At 43.1% G+C, this 27,563-nt stretch overlaps 2 protein-coding genes across 2 annotated transcripts in view; one reads left to right on the top strand and one right to left on the bottom strand.

Annotated features, from left to right (window-relative positions):
* CTNS (cystinosin, lysosomal cystine transporter) overlaps positions 1–26,661 on the bottom strand; it is a 49,034-nt gene extending 22,373 nt beyond the window's left edge. The window contains exons 1-4 of the mRNA XM_089693674.1: positions 26,514–26,661; positions 5,930–6,020; positions 4,779–4,890; positions 3,001–3,082 (exon numbers count right to left, since the gene is read on the bottom strand). Coding sequence (XP_089549800.1) covers positions 3,001–3,082; positions 4,779–4,890; positions 5,930–5,999 — 264 coding nt within the window. The 5' untranslated portion in view covers positions 6,000–6,020; positions 26,514–26,661. The remainder of the gene's footprint in view (positions 1–3,000; positions 3,083–4,778; positions 4,891–5,929; positions 6,021–26,513) is intronic.
* Positions 26,662–26,795: 134 nt separating this feature from the next.
* Positions 26,796–27,563, top strand: part of SHPK (sedoheptulokinase) — a 44,257-nt gene continuing 43,489 nt past the window's right edge. Inside the window, exon 1 of the mRNA XM_089693673.1 lies at positions 26,796–26,974. Within this exon, the coding sequence (XP_089549799.1) occupies positions 26,825–26,974 (150 nt within the window). The 5' untranslated portion in view covers positions 26,796–26,824. The remainder of the gene's footprint in view (positions 26,975–27,563) is intronic.

Here is a 27,563-nt window from a genome sequence, read left to right as displayed (position 1 = left end):
TTATATTATTTATTCACATGACTATGGTTTGACATAGTTTAATTCAATCATAGCACACACAGCGCTGCACCACTTTTTTACAAAATTGTCTTTCATCATATTAATGCCGGGTGTTAGCAGCTACATGATTCCCTGAAAGGATATTTGGCAGCGCATGAGTCCACCCCCTACTTAATTGTAGCAACAGGAAATGCATCCATCTTAACCAAAAAGGTATTTCAGTGTAACAAGGACTCCAACTCATCAAGAAGGATTCTTTGGATTAATGGAGAATATTTTGAGACAGATTCCAAGCTTGTAGTGATATGATGGACCAGAGACCTCTGATGAAGTCAATGATGAAACGCATAGGGAAGAGTTTCTACTAAAGCTGTGCTAGGGTTGAAAAGTATCTAAGCTAGTTGACTTTTTCAAAGTAAGTTTTATTTGACATTTCTTCACAAGTGTTGTTGTGTCCTCATTTATCCAGGCCATGGTATATCTAGTACTAGTTAGTTACTCAAGTGGATGTGTTCTATAAACTTTAAGACATTTCATGGCTTATCCAAGTCTTTTTTTTCAGTTTTCAGAATTTAAGAAGTTTCTTAGCTAAGCTGAGAAACGTCTTTACATTGGAGAACAAGTCCAGAATAATTTGACTAACTACTACTAGCCTTCTTCTGAAATGCTATCCTATTACTGGCAGCTCTCCTTTCACTCTACAAACTATCACAAACTTTTCTCAAGAAGTCATAGGCAGCAGCAGAGGAGTCACTTGAGATCCCTCTTAATACTGGAGATGATGCTATATGACTTATCTTTTTAACATCTATAGTGAAGGAAATAAGTATTTGATCCTCTGTTGATTTTGAACGTTTGCCCGCTCACAAAGATATGATCAGTCTAAAAATCAAATGGTAGGTGTATTGTAACACTGAGAGACAGAATAGCAACAAACAATTCAAAAGAAATGCATGTCTAACAAATTCTGCACTGATTTGCATGTTCATGAGGGAAATAAGTATTTGACCCCCTTCACAAAACATGTACTTGGTGGCAAATCCCTTGTTGGAAATCACGAAGGTCAGACATTTCCTATAGTTGGCCACCAGGTTTGCACACATCTCAGGAGGGATTTTGGCCCACTCCTCTTGGCAGAGCCTCTCCAAGTCATTAAGGTTTGGTGGCTGACGTTTGGCAACTCAAACTTTCAGCTCCCTCCACAGAATTTCAATCAGATAAAGGTCTGGAGACTGGCTAGGCCGCTCCAGGACCTTAATGTGCTTCTTCTTGAGCCAATCCTTTGTTGCCTTGGCCGTGTGTTTTGGGTCATTGTCATGCTGGAACACCCATCCACGACCCATTTTCAATGCTCTGGCTGAGGGAAGAAGGTTCTCACCCAATATTTGACGGTACATTGCCCCGATCATCATCCCTTTGATGCGGTGCAGTTGTCCTGTCCCCTTAGCAGGAAAACACTCCCAAAGCAGAATGTTTCCACCACCATGTTTGACAGTTGGGATGGTGTTCTTGGGGTCATACACAGCATTCCTCCTCCAAACACGGCAAGTTGAGTTGGTGCCAAAGAGCTCGATTTTGGTCTCATCTGACCACAACACTTTCAACCAGTCCTCCTCTGTATTATTCCGATGTTCAGTGACACACTTCAGATGGGCCTAGACATGTGCTTTCTTGAGCAGAGGGACCTTGCAGGCGCTGCAGGATTTCAATCCTTGTCGGTGTAGTGTGTTACCAATCGTTTTCTTGGCGATTGTGGTCCCAGCTGCCTGGAGATCATGGACAAGATCCTCACGTGTAGTTCTGGGATGATTCCTCACTGTTCTCATGATCATTGACACTCCACGAACTGAGATCTTGCATGGTGCACCAGACCTAGGGAGACTGACAGTTGTTTTGTGTTTCTTCCATTTGTGAATGATTGCACCAACTGTTGTCACCTTCTCACCAAGCTGCTTGGCGATAGTTTGGTAGCCCAGTCCAGCCTTGTGTAGCTCTACAATCTTGTCCCTGACATCCTTGGACAGCTCTTTGGTCTTTGCCATGGTGGAAAGTTTGGAATCTGTTTGATTGCTCCTGTGGACAGGAGTCTTTTATACAGGTAACAAAATGATATTAGCAGCACTCCCTTTAAGAGACTGCTTCTAATCTCAGCTTGTTATCTGTATGAAAGACACCTGGTAGCCAGAAATCCTACTGAATGATAGGAGATCAAATACTAATTTCCCTCATGAACATGCAAATCAGTGCATCATTTGTTAGACATGCATTTCTTTAGAATTTTTTGTTGCTATTCTGTCTCTCATTCAAATTTTAGACTGATAATTTCTTTGTGAGTGGGCAAACATTCAAAATCAGCAGGGGATCAAATACTTATTTCCTTCACTGTACCTGTTCTGGTGAGCATACTTCCTAATGCTGATAGCGCTGGGCAATACTTCCAATTCAGGAGCTAGTTGAAGCACTGGATTACATGTGACTTCTGGGTACTGTGCAATACTGAACAAAGCTTGTGGGTGAGTTTTGGTGTACCACAAGTTCTACAATGGAGAAACATTCCTACATTTATAGCAATCCCCATATGACCCACTCCATTGTAAACCACTCTTTACGTTTATGCCTACATCAGTTTGGCTTTGCTATTGTCAGATGACTAGAATCAAAGGGTGCAGATAGGTGTAAAATTGACAGTTATAGAATCAATGGGGTTTATTTACTAAAGCTGAAGAGTACAAAATCAGGCTCACTTCTGCATAGAAATCAATTAGCTTTCAGGTTTTATTGACAAAGCTTAATTGAACAAGCGGAGGTTAGACGCAGATTGGTTTCATCTTGCACTTTCAAACTTTAGTAAATAAATCCTAATGTGCTCACTAAAATATGAAATAGTGTCTAAAGTTGCTCACTTCGATGATCCTTTTTTTTTAAGCAATTTTAGTGACAGCTCTCCTTTAAATGGCTGATCTATTTCACATGCATATATTAAGTGTACATATTACTTACTTGTCCAGGAAGGTGGACAATGGTTTTGTTCTTAGAAGTGTAGGTAATGTTGAATGTAAACACAGCAGTCTCATTCAGTGGTCTAGAGAAGAATATGGGGAAAACACACAGATATGACCAGGCAAGCTAATCTTATTTTCCACTAGAACATGAGAAAATTGAGAAAAAGAATCTATATTAATTTCATTGATGTCCCTCACTTTTATAATACAAAAATGGGTTTAAAAAAATACTTCACCTGCTTCCTTATTGTATGTACAGCCATAGATAGATTTACCACTCAAATCCCTTATACCTACTGCACCTACACAATGTTGGATGTGTTGGAACACAGAAAGGTCATGTCATGCTCATCACTTTAAGATGGGCATGAAGGTTTGCTCTTTTAGGATCAAGGTTTTGCTATGGGCTCATTTATAACAGGAAGCAGATATCTTCTCTCTGCTATTCTCCATTTCCTGTGCACCCTTCGGCCCATCTAATTCATAAAATTTGGGGGGCAGTGTGCAGTCAGCAAATAATAATGGTGTTCTCCTTGTTTACTAGAACAGCTGGAGTTCTGTGATTGGAAGGAAGCTGGTCATGTGACTTTGACAGGTCACTGTGATTTTGAATTTTGTGTTCTCTTTTTTCTGCTTTTTTAATGAGCCTCTTTTAGAAGTACTAAATTAAATGTCTCTGTAATAGGTAAGTTGGCCCAGTCCTGATTTTTGTTTTGAGTAGATGTCAGTAGGGTCAGTTATTCACTGGGGAGATCTACCCCTGCAGCTATAAACCCCCTTAATCCATGAAATAATTTGTATACATTTAATTATAGTGATACTAAAGTCAAAATCAATCCTTTTGCTAAATGAGCTGCTTACATTTTGCTGTTTTTTCTTATATTTTTTCCCTTCTGAGCTTCCTCTTCATACCGCCCCCCCCCCCCAGCAGTGCTGTCTGACTCCAGGTGCACAAGGGCCCCCATGTCAGTCGGGATCTATGGAAGCCCTATGGAGTCACCATGACGTGTCTGCATATTACATAGTTTATGTAAATGTGATTGTACAATATCTGCAAAATCTCTTTAAAAGTTACCAAATTATGTAATAGAAGGGCAAACCTTAGCAATATTCATTAAATTAGTATCCAGTCAGGCAGACCACTATACTACATAGTTGATGGTGCATCTGAAGAAGGTTGCCAAATCAAACTGTATAGTGTATGATCAGCCTAAACCCGGCCAAGGAGAGGGTTAGAATCTCAGCTGGTTCTGCAGGGAACGGCTGTGATTAAAACCATATATGGGTAGTTTGATTGTACCCAATTCAATTGTTGTACGACTTGGGTAGAACCAGTTGGATTTTTCATGAAATTATTGCCAGTGGCTATAGCCACTAGCAATAATCACCACGTTCTCCCGGCAGGGACGACACCCCTGCTTCCTCTCATCAGGAGAACACAACAGATTCACAGGAGAGATTCCCTCATCAATAATGACTGTGTTGAGGAAGCAACAAGCGATTTTATTTCCTGCAACTCGTGGTTGCAGGAAAGAAAATTGCTTAAGGCTGGTCATGCACACCACATCCTTTACAATCCAGCTGATTTCAAACAAACACCAGATTGTATTCTACAGCTGTCATTTTCCAATGCAGGTATTTCAAGCTCATTGGTTGTTTTAAGATTCCTGAAGAAGTTCTACCATAGACAATTTCATAAAGAGCATGTAAATGAAGCAATTAAAACTCACAGCAGGTGGACACTTTGAAATAACATCACATATGAGATCCACTTACATTAAAGTCATGGTTACATTTTTAGAGCTGCCATTTTCGAAGCTAACAACATCTGGAAGGGAAACTCCGAAGGCAGGATCACTCCACACTGCAGAGGGCACAGGCTCCGCACCTGCAATTTAACATGATCTGTTATACTGAAGATGTAATGAACATATGATGTACAGCAACTGCCAGACCAAAGCAACAATGCCCTCTGTTACCCTGCAAAGAACCATAACTCATAAAAAGGTAGAAAGTATAAAATATTTACTTGCTGCATTACATTCTCATTGAGGTTTATAATAAGGCCATTGCATGACCATGGTATGACATCTCTTCTGTGGGGGAGAACCAGGATCAGAACACAGGTAAAGCCTCTGGAGAGAAGGGTCAGCTAGTTTCCAGCTTTGCCTGAACTGCAATACCCCATTAGAGAAGAGATCACATGCCTTGGCCCTGGCTCACATGTCTAGCCATAGTGGGATCTGAAAGCAATTGTCTCCGCAGCTTAAGTATTCTATGCATTCTACTTTTTCTGACTTACTGAGAGTAGTGTTCAGGTTGGGGGGGTAGTTGACATAAAGAGTTAGTCAACCTTTAGGGACATTTTCCTTCCACAACCCCCCCCCCCCCCCCCCCCATGCACTGCAGCCTCCCAAGCACATTACAATCCACTCTTATCTTTAAAAAAAGTGCTTCTTTGTCATTTTATACCTGTACCTAGTATGCAGTCCCTCCACAAAAACTCTGAGTAGGTGTACCCCCCTGTTCTGCCTAAGTGACAGGACATTACAACTGCACTTTCAACACTGAAGAAATGAGAACACTTGCTTGTTCAAAGGCCTTGCATGTGCATTGTGCAATCTCTCTCTCTGTAGCCGCAGCGGCTGAGCTCAGGGAGAGAGATTCCATACTGCACAAGCACAGTCTTTGAATGAGACAGCTCTATCTTTTGGTGCTGGAAGCGCCCTTGTAATGTCCTGCCTAAATGGAAAAAGAGTCACCTACTCCAAATTTTGTGGGCATGCAGTGTACAGAGTACACAGGACAAAGGAAAGAGTGGGTTGCAATGTGCCTGGGAGGCTGCAGGGCAAGGGGATTGGGGGGGATGGGGTGGAAAATGTCCCTAAAGATGAACTAACCCTTTAAAGTTCCATTTTAGCACTTACCACAAAGAAGTATACAATGAAGGAGGAAGAAGGTGAGTATGGTACTCTTTGTTTTCAAGTTCCCTTCCATATTTTGCGATGACCATCAGACCTGCATAACAAATACATGCAATTTAGTCTTCTTTCCACATGTGGGCGGTTTCTACATTTATCAAAGTTACTCCTAAAAAAAAAAAAAATCTATATTGCTCTACAGCAACCAATAGGATTTATCCTTCCACTTTTCCACTGTCTTTTTCCCATGCTGCTACAGCTAGGTCAAGTGAGAAGCACACAGATACGTGAGAATGTGTCTACAAGATTATTCCATGGTCACATGCAGATATAACGACTCCCTGCAAAATGTGAACATTTCCTACTGAGCACAAGATATGCCACATGCAGAGCCAAGCCAAGGCAGAAGAGACACCCACCTTAGATGCCATGATGTAGAACACGGGTGTCAAACAGGTGGCCCTCCAGCTGTTGCCAAACTACAAGTCCCATGAGGCACTGCAAGATTGATAGTTACAAGCATGATTCCCAAAGGCAGAGGCATGATGGAACTTGTAGTCTGGCAACAGCTGGAGGGCCACCAGTTTGACACCCCTGATGTAGTCCATAGTCACTTCTGTATCACCTGGGTGTTTCTTGCATTGGGCAAGACTGAGCTGTCAAACAGAGCTCAATCCTGCATCGCACTTTGGCATCCTTGACTTGGGTGCCAGAAGACCTTGTCTTGACACTGACTGCATGGCACGTACAGGTATACCAGGTAGGAAAACCTAATCACCCAAATCTCATATAAACCTTAGGATGTTAATGTAATTTCTAAAGTCCTTTTTTTGTTTTTAAAAAAAATGTTTTTATTTAAATAAAAAAAAAATTGTATTCTTGACATGAAGGCTGTTGTCCAGACACTGGCTGTCATAGGGTGACAACATTCTGTCTCTAACTCCCAGCTGTGGCCCTGTGTTGTCACCCAGTCACATGGGCAGACAATGGAGACTATGGGTGTCTGTGACAACACCTCATTCATGCATATTGCACTGTTGTCCCCAAACCCTCCCTGAGAAATGCCATGCAGTCATTGCTAGAGTGCATGTAGACAGGAAGTGGCTGCAAAAAGGATGCAAGAGATGAACATCAGAGGGAATGAGTACAGGGGAAAACAAGTATTTAAAAAAAAAAGTGCGATAGTGAAGAAAATGTACTTCAGTTAGGGTTCATATGTATTTTATTTACATGTACTTTGATGACTACCATTGAATATAGTTTAATTTTATTTTTTATAAAAAGTTTCATATGTAAAAATATGGAGAAAGCTGGATTTATATTTTAATCTACACTCAGAGTCTAACTGAATAAACGGTAATACTGTACTACTTCTCTTACGAACACAGAGAACACTGCAATTTTGATATTTGTCACTGATTAACTTCCTGTAACATTATCTTGCTTCATTCATCTTGGTGCTGAACTGTACAATACAAATGTCACTGCAGAACAATACAAAATGTTCTTCTATTATGTTCCTAGGCATGCATTCTCTGGACACAAAGAAGTATACTTTTCCAAACACTCATGTACTGTATGTGCATTCTACTGTATGTTCACAATTCATTATCAGCAGCAATATCCCCACATGTTAAAGCTGCAGCTTACCAATACTTAGGTGGTGTGGATGCATTAGTTTATTTTCCTTTATTTGTTACCCCCAACACTTCATAATCCTGATATATGTTCGTTGTACCATTTACTTGTCTTAAACAGTATCCTGTTCTTTTTGTATTGATTCCTTTGTGTGAAATACCTGGTGTTCCTGGCAGTCCCTCTGCTTCCCTACTGCAAACTGACAACACTAGGCATGACAGCACATCCATTCCAGTGTGGTCAGTTTATTGGTTGTGCTGAGATCACAGCTTGCCTATCCTCTAATGGCCAAGACTTTTGCTGACACGCCCCCCCTGCACAGCCATTCACTGAGAATATCAACATATCGCTTTTTCTCTACCTCTTGCTGGCATCCACCCCCTTCCCGGCAGTATCCACCCTCATCTCCCTTATGCAACTGAGACCAGAGATTATGTGATCTGACAGAGATTATGTGATCTTACACACACAAAAGAAAAAGTATTTATAAATATACACACACACATATATATAAATGTTTTACCTTGCATTTATATTTTAAACCTAATGTGTTGCCTTATCAAGTAAGGTTCACATATACTTTAAAGCGGAATTTTACCCAAACAGGGCAGTTCTGCTTATTTGCATCTTCCCCCCCCCCCCCCCCCACCTCACCCCTGCTCCTCTTCAAACATTTGGAACTTTTGTGGGGGGAGGGGGAAGCTGGTGCCTGGTTTTGACAGGTACCCACTCCAAGCAAAAGTTTGACCCCCCCCCCCACTCTTCAGGACACATCACATGTTCCAGAAGACTTTGCGACCATTCACAAAGTGCATTGGGAAACTAGCTAGAAGCTGTGAGGCTTCATTATCAGTTTCCCTTAGTTAAAATGCCGGCTCCTAGACCCAAAGCAGACTAAATAATCAGCTTGGGTGAGGACAGCACTGGATCCCTGGACAGTGTCCTTGTATTAAAAGTCATCAGCTACAGCATTTGTAGCTACTCACTTAATTTTTGGGGGGTAAACTGGAGCTCCTCTTTAAGCTGCAGCTGCTGATCAACGTATTCTGACAGCAGAAAGTCCTGTTGCCAGAATACAATGTCCCGACTGGGGCATTCCGCCATCCACCTTGCTTGTATAGATGGAGTTAGTTTTTTGTTCTAATACTACCCTCTCCAGACAATGTTGATGTCCAAGGGTTGCTCTCAATGTATGGAGGAGCATTGGAGCCACCCATAGAGAGGAACACTGTGTGGAAAGGGTAGTGTCCTACACAAGAAAGGTGGATGGCAGAATCCCCCCCACCCACGGCCAGGACATTGTATTCTGACTCTGACAGAATACACAGATCAGTGGCTGCAGCCCATCTGTCAAACACGAATGGCCAGATAGGGATTGAAACTTTGCCAGTTCGTCCTTTTGTGATAAAGTTTTTACATACATAAATACAAGCTGACCATTATAAACACCCCTGTCAGTGGTAAATGGTTTGCTTCAACCCTCTAACTGCTACTTTTGCTGGAGAGCTCAGTCTGGTATAGGCAGATGAAAACTAACAGACTTACTGGGTGTATCACCAGGTAAAAACGGTTATGGGGGGAAGGCTAAGAAAAAAAAAAAAAAAAGATTGCTTTGTTAATGCTAGAGATAGATAGACTACATTGTAAACATTTTTCATATTGTCTCTAGTAGCACTTTAAGCCATCATTCATTATGACAGCACAACACTGCAGGTTTTGATACTCTGTACATGCTGGAAGCAGAAACTACTCGGTTGTCTCTAATAAAGCAGTCTACAGACCCGATCAAGGAGAACCCATCATTACTGAGCATATTCAGGAATCTGTGTACTCCCCCCTACTTATTAGAACCATACAAGATTCTATAAACAGGTCCTTGCACTAAAAGGAAAGATAAAGCTCGTCACATCTGGCCTTCCTCCCACTAAAGGTGGGTTACACAATTAGAAAATCAACCGTTCAGTCATCTGACGACCGAGAGGCATTCGTTCATTGGTCGAAATCGTGGCCCACATTGACCAATCTAAAAAAATAATTAGTTGGGAGATAGGTAGTGTTGATTATGCAGTGTGTGTGTGACCTTGTAGCCATGCCCTTGTCGCCAGAACGAGCGATCTACACAACAATTACCAGCAATGCATATAATATAATATATGATACATAAAATGTAATATGCAGAATTCTGGTTTCATTATCTCATTAGGCCAATCTACTTTTAACATTTGGATTTTTCATTTGTGTTTACGAAGATTCCTTGGACATAAACATCCGGGTCATCTTCTGTTTCCGCTCATGCGTGATAGCGCTTGATAGATTTTTTTCGTACGACCGTCATACCGCCGCATATAAATTTGATCGTTCGTATGCAAAACGACAACATTTTTCACTATTGTTCAACTGGATTTTTTCATTCACAATATCGTTATGCGGCTCCAAAAAAGATGCACGTCTTTGGTGCGATGTGGTGTGATTTGAGCCTATACAAAATGAATGGATCCAAATCGCAGCACACAGAATCGCATGTGGTGTGGTTCCTGTGCGGTTCACATGCGAGCTACAATGTGAATCCAGGCTCAGACTCAATATTAACTTTAAGGGCTCATGTACACTGCAGCTGATAAACTCACGTTTAGGAGCTGTTCAGCGTTTTTTTCAGTATCCCCTAAACTCACCCTAATGTTTTCCTATGTGTCCATGTACACATCTTCCTTTACAGTCGTTTACAGGCATTTGAGTTTACAGTCGTTTTTTTGAACACAGATAACTTTCATTCAGCAGTCAATTTTATCGGTGTTTCAAATGCAAAATGCTCGTAAACGCGGCTAAATGTGTCAAATCGCGTTTATAAACGTTTGCATTTGAAAATTTTTTTAACTCTTCCAGTTCCCGATGCTGTCCAGAGCCTTTTTCATCATGGAAAATGCATGCAAAGCGTTTTCAAGGTACTCAGATGGACAAAGCACTGGACACAGGATGTTCCTACCAAGCTTGTCACACATTGTAATGACAAATTCACACCTCAGACCTCTCCCACCCTTGGAAACAAAAGATATGTTACTGACCATTCACACCTCAAATTCCTCATGAAGACCCCCTGCCAGGTGACCTTAATGACTCACTCCACCAGACACCTTTCCTACCCTTGGATACAAAATAAATGTTAATGAGCAACTCACATCTAAGATAATCTCAACACATACTGCTGTCTCTGCTTCTACTCTCTGTATTTCTCTGAAACAGTCTGAAATAGTTAACAATTTACCACTTTTCAGTGCATTCTGGGCATTTAGGAGGTTCTCCTGTGCTTATCTTTAAAAAACGCTTCTAAACGTAAACTCGCATAAATGCGTTATGCAAATGCGGCTAAACAGACCTCTTTTTAACCTATGTTTTCCAGCAGTCAGTTTCCATCATTCAGAAGTGTCCCGTGTACATGGGGCCTAAGATAATGCACACCTTTTGTTTTGATCCACTGAGAATGTATCCACCAGATTTAAAATGATATTTCAGTTGGACTGTAAGCCCTGGTTCACACAGACTGCGGCTCTGAAACCATGCTACTTCACTTGAGGTAGATTGATTTCAAAGCTGCTGGTCAGTACGATTTCATGTATGGCTTGCCTGACAGCTGTGTGACTTCATGCACAGATGTCTATGCAAGTCGCAAATTAAACTGCCAAAAATAGTGCAGTAATCTTTTTTCAAAAACGTCGCGGCACTGAAATGTCAGAGTTGCACCAATTTGATTGGTCCCATAGGCACAAATAGGGAGCAAGTTGTCATGCGATTTTGAATTTTCGAATCACATTGGTGTAAACAGGGGCTAAAAAAGATTTGTATTTTTTCCTGCTTTGACCAAGGCAGGCACATTATCTGGGGTGTCAGGGTCAGCTGTTGGCTCTCCACTGCCAGACCTCAAGCACTGCACACTCAGAAGATGGAGACAGTTTGGGGTTCTTATTATTGGAGCATGGAGGAAAAAAATGCAAACATTTCTATATGCACATTAGAGTTTGTTACATCCAATAAATAATTGTCGCATGACGGTGGTGCGCGGTCTGTTCATATACACACTCCTGCAGTGCTGCTCCTTGCTGTCTGACTCTGCTCACTACAGTAATTACATTGCTGTGGACATCTTAAAACAACTTTTAACTTAGAAGATTGTGGCTTGAAACCATCCCATAGTACTTTAGGGTTCACTAGTGGTTGGGGGGCTGTAAAACCCTGCGGTTGAGTCACACTTTTACTGTACCCTAACAGAGCTGCTTGCGGTGTACAAAAGACATGAAAGCACCCCATAACCATGAGAGAATTATGCGGTGGCGGTGCAACAGTGCGGGGTTTAAGGGGTTAAAGCCAGCAGTATGGAGGATATACAGCTCCTTTTCACCGCTTGGTAAATACTCTCTGAAGAGTGATCTGAATGCTGATTGTTCTTCAGAGACCACAGCTAATGTGAACAAGCTCTTAGCGCATGGCTGGCACACCCCCACACTGAACTTGTGTAATGGAATTGTTGATTTGATGCAAAGAAAATGAGTCGATCGTTTACGCGTTTTTATTGCCCCCTGACTGCCCAGCAGCACATTAACATGGCTAGTGGCCATATTAGGACACAATACTACAGCACAGCAAACATTATACCACAACGTGCGTGTGGCAGGAGGTGGAAACAACTCGACATAATCAGTTATAAAACTTGTCGTCAACTATTTTCATAATCGATTCATTGGCCAGCCGATTAGTTGGCCTGCATACAGAATACATTATTTGTTTACATATCAGAAAATACAGTACAGCACACATACAGCTCAGTACACCATTCATACATGTCAGTATACACAGTGCAGCACACATACAGCTCAGTACACCATTCATACATGTCAGTATACACAGTGCAGCACACATACAGCTCAGTACACCGTTCATACATGTCAGTATACACAGTGCAGCACACATACAGCTCAGTACACCGTTCATACATGTCAGTACACACAGTGCAGCACACATACAGCTCAGTACACCGTTCATACACGTCAGTGCACACAGTGCAGCACACATACAGCTCAGTACACTGTTCATACACGTCAGTACACACAGTGCAGCACACATACGGCTCAGTACACCGTTCATACACGTCAGTACACACAGTGCAGCACACATACGGCTCAGTACACTGTTCATACACGTCAGTATACACAGTGCAGCACACATACGGCTCAGTACACCGTTCATACACGTCAGTACACACAGTGCAGCACACATACGGCTCAGTACACCGTTCATACACGTCAGTATACACAGTGCAGCGCACATACGGCTCAGTACACCGTTCATACACGTCACTATACAGAGTGCAGCACACATATGGCTCAGTACACTGTCCATACATGTCACTATACACAGTGCAGCACACATACGGCTCAGTGCACCATCCATACATGTCAGTATACACAGTGCAGCACACATACGGCGCAGTACACCATTCATACATGTCAGTATACACAGTGCAGCACACATGCTGCTCAGTACACTATTCATACATGTCAGTATACACAGTGCAGCACACATACAGCTCAGTACACCGTAAGTGCCTAAGAACGTGAATGTGTGAGGAGCAATGCCTTGTGTTACATGCAGTCCTGGGCAGGAGAAGAAAGTGATTCTAAAAAGGCAGAAGTTTTTTCACCCAACCCATTGAAGTAAATTGAACATAAACCTCTGATGCAGCCAGCTTGACCAGTGAAACTGGTCAGGTTTCATTCCAACCCCTCTGCACTGTAAGAAGTCCACTCTAACCTACTGTAAAGACCAGATCAGGAAGACATCATGGACACAAGGGAGTACAAGTGCCTCGTATGACTCTGGAACTCTAACCTCCTCTAAAGACCAGACTGCTGGGATATTGATCTGGTCAGTTAAGTAGCAGAGGGGGTTGTTAATCAGTTTCAGCTGCTTTGGTGTTAATTAAATTAACAACAGGTGCATTAGATGGGCAACAATGAGACGACCCCCAAAACAGGAATAGTTTCACAGTTGGAGGTCACTGACAATTTTTCCCTGCTCCTCTTTTCTGACGGTTTTCCACTAGTTTTGCATTTAGCTAGGGTCAATGTCACTACTGGTAGCACGAGGCGATACCTGGACCCTACAGAGGTTACACAGGCAGTCCAAGACCTCCAGGATGACGTTGTCAGGCATGTATACAAGCCCATGGGGGCCATACAAACTACAGAGTACCATTTTGAGTTGCTGCAATGAAATTTCAGTAAAATGGACAAACCTGCTGCATCATTTTTTCACTTTGATTTTCGGGGTGTATTTGAATTCAGTCCTCTGTAGGTTGAAAATGTTCATTTCCCTCAAACGATGGGGTATCCTTAGGTTCCTAACACATTACCCCGTCCATATCAGTATAGATATCCCGCATGAGATTTTCCCCATTGAGATCTGATGTGTTTTTAGTGTTCCTTTAATTTTTTTGAGCAGTGTATAATCCAGTATATGCAATAATATCATGTTTTGCAAAGGTCTGTAGTTCAAGCCACCCATGTATGCATATACAGGGGTGAAACAAAAAGCCGTAAACTCTATATGATTTGCAGGTGTGAAAGCGACGTCATGTTTCACATTGAAAGCAGAAGAGGTGTAATATTCTTTTTCTTCCGCTGTGTGATGAGACACCTAAAAGGAGGGAAGTCTCATTTTCGTCATTCATTGCGTGTGCTGCTAGAAATACGGAATCATGCTGAGCTTCAAAGAGTGAAAATTGTTGGTGCCCGTTTAGCTGGTGCCTCTGTGACTGAAGTTGTCAATTTATTTGCCATGCAATGAGGTACAGTATCAAAGGTTATGATGACATATACAGTTTCCGGGAAAACGTCTGATAAACATAAGCGCAGGTGACGTGTTCAACTGACCAAAAGAGACAAAAGGACATTGTGCGGGATTGCTATTACAATTCGATTTCTATGACATGCAGCAGGAGGGAACGCCCCCACCGCCTTCCACGGGTTTACCTAGATCTCCCATTCCACCAGAAGTCCCAATCACTTCCGCTGGCTGATCACAGAGCCGAACAAAGACCAGATTGGCTTTACGCGGCGACATTTTTAAAAAAGAAAAGCATTTGATCACACCAATCTTGGTTTGAGCAAATGCTTCAAAGGGCAGAGAAGGGATTTGGGGTCCTATTGACCCCAGATCTCTCCAAAAAAAGTACCTGTCACAGGCCTATTGCTGTCACAAGGGATGTTTACATTCCTTGTAACAGCAATAAAAGCGAACAAAAATTTTTTTTTTTTTAAGCGACAGTGTATGAAAAAAAAATTAAAGTGCCCTCCCCCCCGTGCTTGCATGCAAAGACGAACGAATGCATCAATCCCACACATGTGAGGTATCACCGCAAATATCAGATCATGGGCAGTAATTCTAGCACCCGACCTCCTCTGTAAATCTAAAGTGGTAACCTATGAAGGCTTTTAAACTGTCGCCTATGGATAGTAAAATGTACGTCATTTATCGCCATTGCACGGGCATGTGCAATTTTGAAGCGTGACATGTTTGGTATCTATTTACTCAGCACAACATCATCTTTTATATTTCATAAAAAATTGGGTTATGTATTGTGTTTTGTTGCATTAAAATTATAATAGTGTATTTTTTCCACAAAAAAAAAAAGACGAGTTTGAAAAAACAATTTATTCTCTAAAGCCTCTGCTTTAAAAATATATACAATTTGGGGGGTTCTAAAAAATTTGTTAGCATAAAATACTGATTGTTATCTGTAAACAAGTAACAAATTTGACCCATTCAAGAAAATGGGGCTGTGCTGCAAATATCCTGCAATTGTGTGCAATGTACATGGTTGCAGTGTGATGTAGCACACCTTCAAGGGTTAAAACAGGTGTCTAGGAGACAATCCATCACCTCCAAGCCCCCTGTCAAATGCCTCTGAAGATCAACAGCAGATCGCTTTTTGGAGGAGCAGCAAAGATGGCTGAAAGCTTAAATGAGTCCTAAAGGACAAATAATCTCTGTATCTGCTAACATGGTTTGCAAAGATAAGCAGATGGAGCCTTTATTCACTGAAGGTCATCAGATTCCTTCTATGTAAATGGTGATTCCCTTACACACCCCAAGATGAAAGTGCTATGACCTGCATAGACAAGCAGATGGATCCTCTATTCACTGCAAGTCATCAGATGGTGACTCTCTTATACACCTGAAGATGAAAGTTCTAGAACCGAGAACTGCAATGTTTAGAAAGAAACATTTTAGATACATTGACTATATGTATTAAAACGCTCCAAATACTGAACTGGAAATCAATTGTTTTTTTTAAAAGAGCTGCGGGAGAAGTAAATATTGTCTAAATACAGTGGTCATATGTATTTTTACTTGAATCTTGTGCGTGTTGTGTATTTCTTCCAGATCTATGCAGTAATCCAATGTGCTTCTGCAAAGGAGATTCCTATGATACAGACCAGTCACTGCTTGTCTGTCTCTTTGTGTAGGGTGACTGGTCTTGTCTCCGCCCCCTCCTGTAGTTTTCTGCAGGCAGTCTGTAGTCTGACAAATCCATTCCTGTGGCACTCTGTATCCCACGGATCAAAACAATGAGCCTACCATTCCCTAAATGCTTTAAAGATGACTTATAGGGCCCCAATGTGAAACATGGCTCCTCTGATTTCACCGAGTGGTTAAATCACTTCTTGTACAGACATTAGCTGGTTTGAAAATGAATGGCAGTTGAGTAGCTCACCTGGTTTCTACTGTTGTTTTAGCCTTTCCTATGGAAAACACTTTTGTGTAAGTCAACATTACTTACCTACAGGCAGTTACACACAGCTATTTTAATACAAATATTTATGTACATGCTATGTATTTTCCAAGCCTGTAGACATCCTTCTAGTTTTGTCTATATCCACAACCCCAAGCCATTTCTGGCACTTTGTGTTTACAAGTTTAAATCAGTTTTTTTTCCAGAAAATACTTAGAACCCCCAAACATTATATATTTTTTAGCAGAGACCTTAGAGAATAAAATGGCGATCATTGCAATCACACAGTATTTGTACAAACGCAATTTTTTGCACAAAATACACTTTTTGAATTTTGCACACAAACACCATACAAAACCCACTTTTTTTACAAATAAAAGATGATGTTATGATGAGTAAATAGATAAAAAAAAAATTTACGCTTTAAAATTTGCACACACCCGTGCAACAGCGACAAACGCTTTAAAAGCCTTTACAGGTTACCACTTAAGATTTACAGAGGAGGTCTAGTGCTAAAATTACTGCCCATAATCTGATGATCTCGATGATACCTCACATGTGTGGGCTGATTTCTGTTTGTGCTCGTGCGGGACCGCACGTGTGATCACCTTTGTGCACGAGCATAGGGGGGCGGAGGCACTTTATTTTAATTGTTAATTATATGTTTTTTTATTTTTACACTGTTGCTTTAATGTATTTGTTTTATTACTTTTTTTCGCTATCACAAGGAATGTAAACATCCCTTGTGACTGCAATAGGCATGTGACTAATACTCTTTATGAGGGATCTGGGGTCAAAAAGACCGCACATTTCTTCTCTGCACTTAAAAGAATTCAGAAACACCAAGATCGAATAATTTTTTTTTTTTTTTTTAAATGCCATTTACATCCGGGTAACCTGGAAGTGGTGTCATGTCATTGCTTCTGGGTTACCATAGAGGAGACCCAATGAAAGTCAATTCTGGCTTTCATTGGGTCTCTGGCCAGCCGGCTGGTAGCTCAGCTATCCCGGTGGGACAGGAGAACCCGAGAAAGCGGTGGAAAGTGGCAGAGTGGGGGGCTGAAGTCCCCTCCAGCTGCATGCAATAATGACTGAGCAGTTTGTTAGCCGTGGCGATCGTTACTACATGAAAGCCAACCGATGGCTCTAAAAAACAACACTGGGAAGACACCTGCAGCTGAAGCCATCATCCTGGTATACCGGCTCGAACATTTATTTATTTATTTCAGGTACTTATATTGCGCTGTCAGTTTACACAGCACTTTACACATATATTGTACATTCACATCAGTCCCTAACCCTCAAGGGGTGTACAATCTAAGGTTCCTAACTTACATTCATACATACACATATTAGGGCCAATTTAGACAGGATCCAATTAACCTACTAGCATGTCTTTGGAGTGTGGGAGGAAACCGGAGCACCCAGAGGAAACCCACGCAAGCACAGGGAGAACATGCAAACTCCATGCAGGAGGCGCCATGGTCGGGAATCAAACCCATGACCCATTTACTGCAAGGCAGACGTGCTAACCACTAAGCCACTGTGTGTGAACATCAGCGACATATGGGTACATTGCTGGGGCTGAAGTGGATACATAATGCAATCCAGAAATGGCACAAAGAGAAGTTCTCCACCAGCTCCTGTGACATAGAGGGAGCCCATCAGAGAGCAGAGGCCCTAGGCAGTGGTCCTGTTTGTCCCATCTTTAATACCAGCCCTGTTTTGGAAGGTTTTGACTAACTAATCCAGCATTATCTCAGGTAAAGTCCAGTGTGTATAGTCTGATGGTGCACAGATATAGTCGCCTACTCTGATAATTGTTCAATACAAAGCAAAGATGCCAACACATGTTTATATCCTTGAGATTTTCTTTATGAAAGTTCAGAGTGATTCATAACAAGCACTGCTTATGCATTTCAGCCCTGAAGGGCCTTAGTGATAAAATCGCACCTAAGGCTAGGTTCACATCTATGCAAGCTGCGGTTGATGCATTTTTCTAGTGCATTTTGCGCCGCGGTTTGCGGTTTTCACACGTCTTTTTTAATGTGTTTTGCAGTTTTGGTATGTGTTATTGTTACTAGGGGGGGGTTGTCTTTTGTCATGCAGGAAACGCACCAAAACCCCAGGAGCATGCTTTTTGATGCATTTCCATTGAAGTCTATGGAACCAAAAAGCAATCTGCTGAGGGCAAAAAAGTCCCTGACCCTTTACAAAAAAACGCAGCTGTTGAAAACGCACAGATGTTATTATGACCCATAGCAATTCATGTAAAAGCAGTAGTTAAGTCTGTAAAGAAGAAAAAAAAAAGTCCACCTGCAAGTTAATGTTATAATGTGCTAGTACGTACTGCTAGTATGGATCCTCAAAATAACTAGTTCCCACACTTGGATCTATGCTTTCTACTAGTAATTTTGAGAATCCTAATAAGAAAAGATCTCCCGTTTGTTTACTACCAATGCATTTCTTAGGCGTTTTGTTGGCACCTCTAGGTATTGTGACATATATGCCACAACCTGGGAGACGTGTTCTTTTTTTCTGGGGAAACATTCCTATTGTTGTAGCCCTACATATGTAGATTCATGTTATTTCTTGTATGACATGCTCACTACAATATATGAGTTGTACCACCTGCCCTAGGAGGACCAGAACAGGCAAACATTTTATGCATGACAGAATCCCCAGGCATTCAATCATTTGAATGTAGTATTTAATGAGGCCAGAGATGTTCAATTCATGCAGTTCCGTTGCAGGCCATTTTTCAGGTTTCAGCGCTCTCACACTTTGAATGACAATTGCGCGGTCATACAACACTGTACCCAAACTAAAATTTTTATCATTTTATTCACACAACTAGAGCTTTCTTTTGGTGGTATTTAATCACCGCTGGGGTTTTTATTTTTTGCTAAATTAACAAAAAAAGACCAAAAATTTTGAAAAAAAACCACATTTTTCTTTGTTTCTGTTATAAAAGTTTACAAATAAATAATTGTTCTTCATAAATTTAGGCCGAGATGTATTCTGCTACATGTCTTTGGTGAAAATAACCCAAATTAGGATGTATTTTTTAGTTTGTAGGAAAGTTATAGAGTTCACAAACTATGGTATAGATCTGAATATTGATCAATCCTGAAGTACTGACAGCCAATCTAATTTCTTGAGGTCCAAGAATGTCAGAATAGTACAGATATCCCACAAATGACCCCTTTTTTCATATTTTACTATGACCAAAGTAGTACAATGTTACCATAGTAACATTGTACTACTTTGGGGAAGTGATCAGTATTTTTTTTTTTTTTTTTTTTACACAATTTGCTTATAGCAAAGAATTACTTTGCTATAAGCAAGCATTTACCTGAAATCGATTCATTCAGCTTTTTTTTTTTTTTTGTGCTTAGCTGCGATTTGGTCACAGCTAATCACATGACATGTGCATGTGATTAGCTGTGACCATTCACAGCTAGGCACTAGTATACAATGGATGGCATCATGAATGAATCCATCCATTGTATACAACTGTCATGTGACCTGCTGTGATTAGTCACAGCAGGTCACATGGTACCAGCAACGGGAGCCGGTACTCGGATCTGTCATCGGCCGTGTCCGAGGTGCACGGCCCGTGACAGATCCCGCTGCTGCGCCGCTCTGCATTACCGCAAACGGCGCATGTGCGGGAGCACGCCAAATGGCGTGCACCCGGAATGAAGAGGCACATCTGAAGCCGCCAAACGGCCATTGGCCGGGCGGCTAATGGTTAAGCAACAGACAACATGGATTCATGACAGACAGCAGTTGTCAAACAAATCTGATTTCTTTTTATGAGGAGGTGAGCAAAACCTTGGACAGAGGGGTGGCGAACTTACAATCTAGGAGGGAGGGTATAGTGGTACAGGAGGAGATAGCTGTGGGGAATGGAGTGGAAGGAAGAGTGGAGGAGGTCGGCAATTAGCAGGGGGTGGGGTAGGCTTCCCTGAAGAGGTGAGTTTTCAGGGTGCGCCTAAATGAGAGGAGAGTAGGTGATAGTCTGATGGATTGGGGTAGGAAGTTCCAGAGGATAGGTTTTGTCCTGGAGAAGTCCTGGAGACGGGCATGGGAGGAGTAGACCAGGGAACTAGAGAGAAGGAGGTCTTGAGAGGAGCGGAGTGTGCGTGTTGGGTGGTACTTGGATATTAGGTCAGTGATGTAGTTCGGGGCAGTATGATGGACAGCTTTGCATGTCAGTGTTAGGATTTTGAATTTGATCCGTTGTGCAATCGGAAGCCAGTGGAGGGATTGGCAGAGGGGGGTGGCGGAAACGGAGCGGTTGGTGAGGTGGATGAGTCTGTCTGCCGTATTCAGGATCGACTGAAGCGGGGATAGCCTGTGGCGAGGCAGGCCAGTGAGGAGGCAGTTGCAGTATTCGAGTCGTGATATGATGAGGGAGTGGATGAGCGGTTTAGTGGTTTCTGGGGTTAGGAACGTGCGGATTTTGGTGATGTTGCGGAGGTGGAGTCTGCATGAGTTTGTTAGTGATTGGACTTGGGGCTGGAAGGATAGGTTGGAGTCCAGAATGACACCAAGTACTCTGGCCTGCGGGGCGGGCCTGATAGTGGCATTGTTGGATATGATAGAGAAGTCAGTGGGGGGTGGTGTCCGGGCTGGGGGGAAGACTAGAAGCTCGGTTTTGGAGAGGTTCAGTTTAAGGAAGTGGAGCGACATCCAGTCTGATATGTCATTTAGTAGGTTTGTGATTCGAAACAGAGGGGATGAGGCGGGGGATAGAGAGATAGATTTGTGTGTCATCGGCATAGAGGTGGTAGTTGAAGCCGTGAGAGTGTATGAGTTGGCCATGGGAGGAGGTGTAGATGGAGAAGAGAAGGGGCCAGAGGACGGAGCCTTGAGGGACCCCAACAGAGAGGGGGAGCGAGGGGGAGGTGGTAGCGTTATAGGTAAAGTTGAAGGAGCGTTGTGATAGGTAGGACGAGAGCCAGGAGAGAACAGAGTCTCTGAGGCAGAGGGAGTGTAGTTTTTTAAAGAGGAGGGGGTGGTCGACTGTGTCGAAGGCCACGGAGAGGTCGAGGAGTAGGAGAACTGAATAGTGGCCATTAGCTTTGGCGGTTAGAAGGTCGTTGGAGAGTTTGAGTAAGGCAGTTTCGGTGGAGTGTAGGGGATGGAAGTCGGACTGTAGGGGATCGAGGAGGTTGTTGTTGAGGTGAGAGCTTAGGCGATTGTAGACTAAGCGCTCGAGGAGTTTGGATGAGAATGGGAGCAGGGAGATGGGTCTGAGGTTGTTCGGGTCGTTGGGGTCCAGGGAGGGCTTTTTAAGTATGGGAGTGATGTGTGCATGCTTCAGAGGGGAGGGGAATGCGCCGGAAGAGAGATTAAAGATGTGGGTGAGGGAGCGTAGGATGGAGGGGGAGGGAGGTCGTAGGAGTTGTGAGGGGATAGGGTCGAGGGGCAGGTGGTGAGGTGGGCGTCAGAAAAGACCTTGGTGACCTCCTCGATGGTAGTAAGGTCGAAGGTGTGGAGTGTGGAGGGGGCTTCAGTGTAAGGAATGTTAGGTGGGGTGGAGGTCAGAGCAGTGGTGAGGCCGAGGGAAAGGGGTGATGAGGGGGTAGCTGTGCGAGAGGGGACGGGTTTGGAGGGAGTTTGAGGAGCGGCGATTGTGTCAATCTTGTTTTTAAAGTGATTGGCAATCTCAAGGGCGGTGAGTGAGGTGCTGGGTGGAGGTGGGGGCAGAAAGAGTAGAGAGTTAAAGGTGGAGAAAAGTCGGCGAGGATTGGAGGAGAGGGTCTTGATGAGAGTCAGGAAGTAGGCTTGTTTGGCAGTGTGGAGGGCGGAGGTGTCTGTGTGGAAGGCGGATTTATAGCGGGTGAAGGCTTGTTGGGATTTGGTTTTGTGCCATAGTCGCTCCAGGGCACGACTGTGTCATTTGAGAGTTTTGGTGTGATCAGTCTGCCAAGGCTGGAGCGGTCGGGGTCTGATGTTTCGTGTGGTTAAAGGCGCTAATGAGTCAAGGGCGGCTGACAGCGAGTTGTTATTGGCAGTCATAGCCAGGTCGGGGCAGGACAGGGGGAGAATGCTGTCGTGGAGTTGATCAGCTGCAGAGTGGAGGGGGGCAGGGTTCAGGTTGCGGAGGTTACGGCTGGTAGTAGTATGGCATTTGGAGGGGTAGGCGTTTGAGGAGGAGGAGACAGAGAAGGTAATAAGGTGGGGTCCGAGAGAGGGAAGGGGGTGTTAGTGAGGTTGTGGGGAGCGCAGAGGTGGGAGAAAAAAAGGTCCAGGATATTTCCGGAGTGGGTGGTGGATTGTATGCACTGTGTGAGTGCAAAGGAGGAGGTTAAGTGGAGGAGTTGGGATGAGGCTGGGTTGCCGATGTTGACAGGGATGTTGAAATCCCCAAGGATGATGGTGGGTAGCTCGGAGGAGAGAAAGAAGGGTAACCAGGCGGAAAAGTCTTCAAGGAAGCGGGATACGGGTCCAGGAGGCTGGTAGATTACGGCAACCTTCAGGGGGGTTGGGGAGAATAGTCGGATGCAGTGGGCCTCGAAAGAAGAGAAGGATAGAGAGGGGGGGGTTTGGGAGGACTCGGAAGGTGCTCTGTAGTGACAGGAGAAGACCAACCCCACCACCTTTACAATCATCTGCCTTCATTGTCAATTCTAGGTCAGAGGTCCAGCATCCAACATACATTGGTGGGGAAACTGACAGTTTAGCCTCTTAGATTTGTAAACTCTGCTCCAGGATGCATTTGATGAATTGTATATGTATGGCAATATCGTACAACACTCCTATAAGAGCACAACCTGAGAAATCACTTATGTTGGAGAGGGTGCAACTCACAGAGAACAGAACTTAGGAAGGGTATTACACAGATCACACAAAGTATGACTAGCACGTGTCCAGTGACCCATGGACATATTTATTTCAAAATACAGCAAAATCATTAGTACGATATAAGAAATAATCTATTCCTCATCTGTTAAATGCGACAAAGGGGTTTATTCCAAAGTTCTGGTGCTTGTAGGAAATTCCAACATTTAAAATACTGGTTAGAGAGTAGATTATATCTGCTCTATGAAGGAAGTATATCACTCATATGAAGATTCTTTCATAACATTCCATGAAATTTGGGATATCAGAAGCACATGCAGCTTTAATAGAGATGAACAGGATGTGAAAGGTTGAAGGTTCTGGGATGAATAGCCACTATCTCTTTTACCAGTTCAAAATGGTGGCTGGGAATTAAATGGTTAATAAGGGATCTCTTGAAGTACAGAAACGTGTTTGCTTTCTGTAGGGAGGTGTTGAACCTGGTAAACTCCACTCTTGCCTACCCTATGCCCATTCTGGCAGCAAACTTTTTCTTGCATCTGTATCTCTGACATGCCAGCTACTAAAACCACAGAAATACAGAAAAGAGCGTCTGACCAAAATTGGATAAGAGTCTAAGATCATTTTAATTGCTCATTAAAAAAAAAGTAATATAAAAACAGCCAATATGGTTTGGGGGCAACACAACTACCCCTTCATCAGACCTTGACCCAGAATGAAACTTGGCTGGACTCAAAGAAAACAGTCCCAGATCTATGTATATTAGAACCAGTATTGAACTTTCCTCATAGAGAAACAACCTGACAGTAGGTAAATAAGTATTATTATTACAGGTACTTATATAGTGCTTTTAATTTACGCAGCGCTTTACATGTATACATTTTGTACATTCACATCAGTCCCTAACCCTCAAGGAGCGTACAATCTAGGGTCCCTAACTCACCTTCATACATACACATACTAGGGACAATTTAGACAGGAGCTAATTAACCTACCAGCATTTCTTTGGAGTGTGGGAGGAAACTGGAGTATCCGGAGGAAACCCAGGCAGACACAGAGAGAACATGCAAACTCCAGGCAGGTGGTGCCGTGGTAGGGATTCGAACCAACTAGTAATGCCAGGCAGAAGTACTAACCATTTAGCCACTGTGCTGCCCCAAGTGAATAAAAAAATAACAATAATAACCGTAATAAAGATAAAATAGCTAGATGGGGCTGTGTAGCCACAGATAGGTCAGGGGGCCCATGCTGACCCATGTCCACAGCTAAAAGCACCTACACTGGACATGTGAGCAACACGGGATAGGTAGAGGGAGTCAGGACTTGGAAGTTTCTACCACCAGTGCATATGGGGTTGTGCAGCTCCAAACAAGGCTGGAGAAGCCCGACCAATACTGTGAAGCGAAAACAAACAAAGAGCGCACCAACCTTGCGCATTACCTCAATAAGCCAAAATGTATTAATTACAGAATAATACTCACAAACACTGAAGTATATCATGCATGTAAGTCCTCAGAGGACTCAGATGAGGAAGGTTCGTCCTTCGAAATGTGTCAGTTGTTCCCAGAGTGTCCACTCCTGTGATCGGACTTGCGCAGGCTGCTTTAATTCTTAGTCCCTTTGAGGACTTACATGCATGATATACTTCAGTGTTTGTGAGTATTATTCTGTAATTAATAAATTTTGGCTTACGGACGTAATGCGCAAGGTTGGTGTGCTCTATATTATGGGCAATGTTCGGCTGGGAACCATTGGGTTCTGCCATTCATGTGGATGTTACTTGACACATACCACCTACCTAAACATTGTTGCTGACCAAGTACACTCCTTCATGGAAATGTATTCCTTGATAGCAGTGGCCTCTTTCAGCAGAATAATACACCCTGCCACACTGCAAAGATGGTTCAAAAATGGTTTGGGGAACATAACAAGTTTGAGGTGTTGACTTGGCCTTCAAATTCTCCACATCTCAATGCAATCGAGCATCTGTGCAATGTGCTGCAAAAACAAGTCCAATCCATGGAGGCCCCACCTTGCAACGTACAGGACATGAAGAATCTGCTACTGACAGCCTGGTGCCAGATAACACAGCATATCATCACAGGTCTACTGGCATCGATGCCACAGTAGGTCATGGCTGTTATAGCAGTAAAAGGGGGACCCACTCAATAGTAAATGGGTGGACATAAAGTTATGGCTGATCAGTGTATGTGGTATGGCTAAAAACAACTGAAATAGAATGTATTTTGGGTTATTTGGTGTTGAGTTAAGCTAATGGCAAGAAATATACAAATACATTTAAATTTTTTTTTTTTTTCCATTTTTATGTTGCCTTTTTCCACTACATTTAGCCCAACTGTTTTACCTTCAGACATTAAAGCGGAGTTCCACAGCTTGCGGTTTCACAGACGGGTACCCACTGCGCATGTGCGAGTAGTGCTGTGCTTCATTAACGGTCCTGTAGTGTTCTGGGACCTGTCACGTGTTCCAAAAGACTACAGGGAGGGAGGACACCTTCCGCTTCCAATCGCTTAGGCAATTGGATTGGAAGTGGGAGCGGGTACCTGTCAAATTTTTGTACCCGCCCCCCAAAGGTGCCAATCCTTAAAGGGGAGTGGTTGAACAGTCCTTAAAGCGGAACTTCCCCTTTTGGGTGGTGCTCCACTTTAAGAGGTTAAATATACCATTCAAAATGTATTATAATGAAAAAAGAAAAACATCAAAAAGCATGTTCTGGAGAGGAGCTGAAGAGCAGAAAATATGCTAGATGTGCTGAAACGCGTGTAAACGCATTTAGGTGCATTTTAGCATTAGCGAATTTCAATGGCTAGAAAATATTAATGAATATTCTGGCCAATGGAAACCATTAACACTCAAGCACCTGACATGCCTAAATATGCATGCAATAGGTAACGTTTGGTGCATTTTTAAGCAGCTTTTCTCCTTCCAGGAGTTCTGACGTTCAGAGGAGAAAAGCAAACGCCCTGCATGCAGGAGGTCTGATGGCGACCCAAACGCTGCTAGAAAAACATGTTTTGTCGCACGCCAAAACAAGCAGTAAAAAAACCCCACAAAAATCACCCCCCAAAAAGGTGCCAGAGCTTCTTTTGGCGCATTTGTTTGTACGTACGGCAGCTCATACAAGTGAATGGTCTGCCCTTTGCTGACTGGCAGCTGTGAATGAGCCTTACTTTCGTATAATGAATACATGAGAAGCCTGGTATGTTCCATGTAGAGGGGGCAGGGGATGTATAGGCTGTCCACGCTGGAATATAAAGTGCCAGTACTTTGGAGTTAGGTAGATCTCAGTGACCTGACATGTCTAATGTCCTCCATAGTAAATAGTGCACTTACCTGTCCCCGAAACCCTCTCCTCTCTTCTATCAGCCGGAACTTTTCATGGAGCTCACTGACCCACTCCAATCTCCTCCTTGTTTACTCTATATTGTATAAAACACCTCCCTCTATTATCTGTCTCAGCACAGACGCCATTTTTATGAAGACCACACCGGACGGACTCTATGAAAAGGCTTCCAGAAAATGGCTCCTAAAACGGAGACAAATAGTTAGTGTAACACATCTGGTTGTTGTGGTAACAGGGGGCGGGGAAGGGTGGACTCCTGCCAGTCCCAGGACTCTTGCGGAGCGTCACGTGGTGTTCAGGGATGGCTGTGGATGTCCGGGGTTCGGTGCTGGGCATTGATGTGGGCACCAGTTCTGTGAAGGCCGTGCTGCTGGAGGCCCGGAGTGGGGGGGCGCTCTGTAGTCACAGCACGGAGACCAGGGCCGGTCTGGAGAGTGAGTGTGGGGCTCAGGTGAGGCGGCTGCTTGGTTCTGATGGGGCTTGTAGTTGTGCAGCAGCTAGCCACGTCAGTTTTATGCCTCGAATCCATCCTGATATTTAATGGTGTCTAAAGAAAAGAACAAGCTTGTTTTATATTACATACTTTGGGGTTTAGGCTTTTGTAGGGAAAGACACAATGGAATGCCCATAGACTTTAACAGGGCAGTGGAATGCCCATAGAGAATAATGGACTAGAAGGAGACGCCCATAGAGAATAATGGACTAGGAGACACCCATAGAGAGTAATGGATTAGAAGGAGACGCCCATAGAGAATAATGGACTAGGAGATGCCCATAGAGAGTAATGGATTAGGAGGAGACGCCCATAGAGAATAATGGACTAGGAGACGCCCATAGAGAGTAATGGACCAGAAGGAGACGCCCATAGAGAATAATGGACTAGAAGGAGAAGCCCATAGAGAATAATGGACTAGAAGGAGACACCCATAGAGAATAATAGAACAGAAGGAGACACCCATACTGAATAATGGACCAGAAAGAGACGCCCATAGATAACAATGGACTAGAAGGAGACGCCCATAGATAACAATGGACTAGAA

The sequence above is a fragment of the Staurois parvus genome, unplaced genomic scaffold (genome assembly GCF_062004578.1).
Source record: "Staurois parvus isolate SC_StPar_1 unplaced genomic scaffold, SC_StPar_1.0 ptg000635l, whole genome shotgun sequence".
NCBI lineage: Eukaryota > Metazoa > Chordata > Amphibia > Anura > Ranidae > Staurois > Staurois parvus.
The sequence above is the reverse complement of the archived record's forward strand: the minus strand, read 5'-3'. Positions and strand labels throughout refer to the sequence as shown.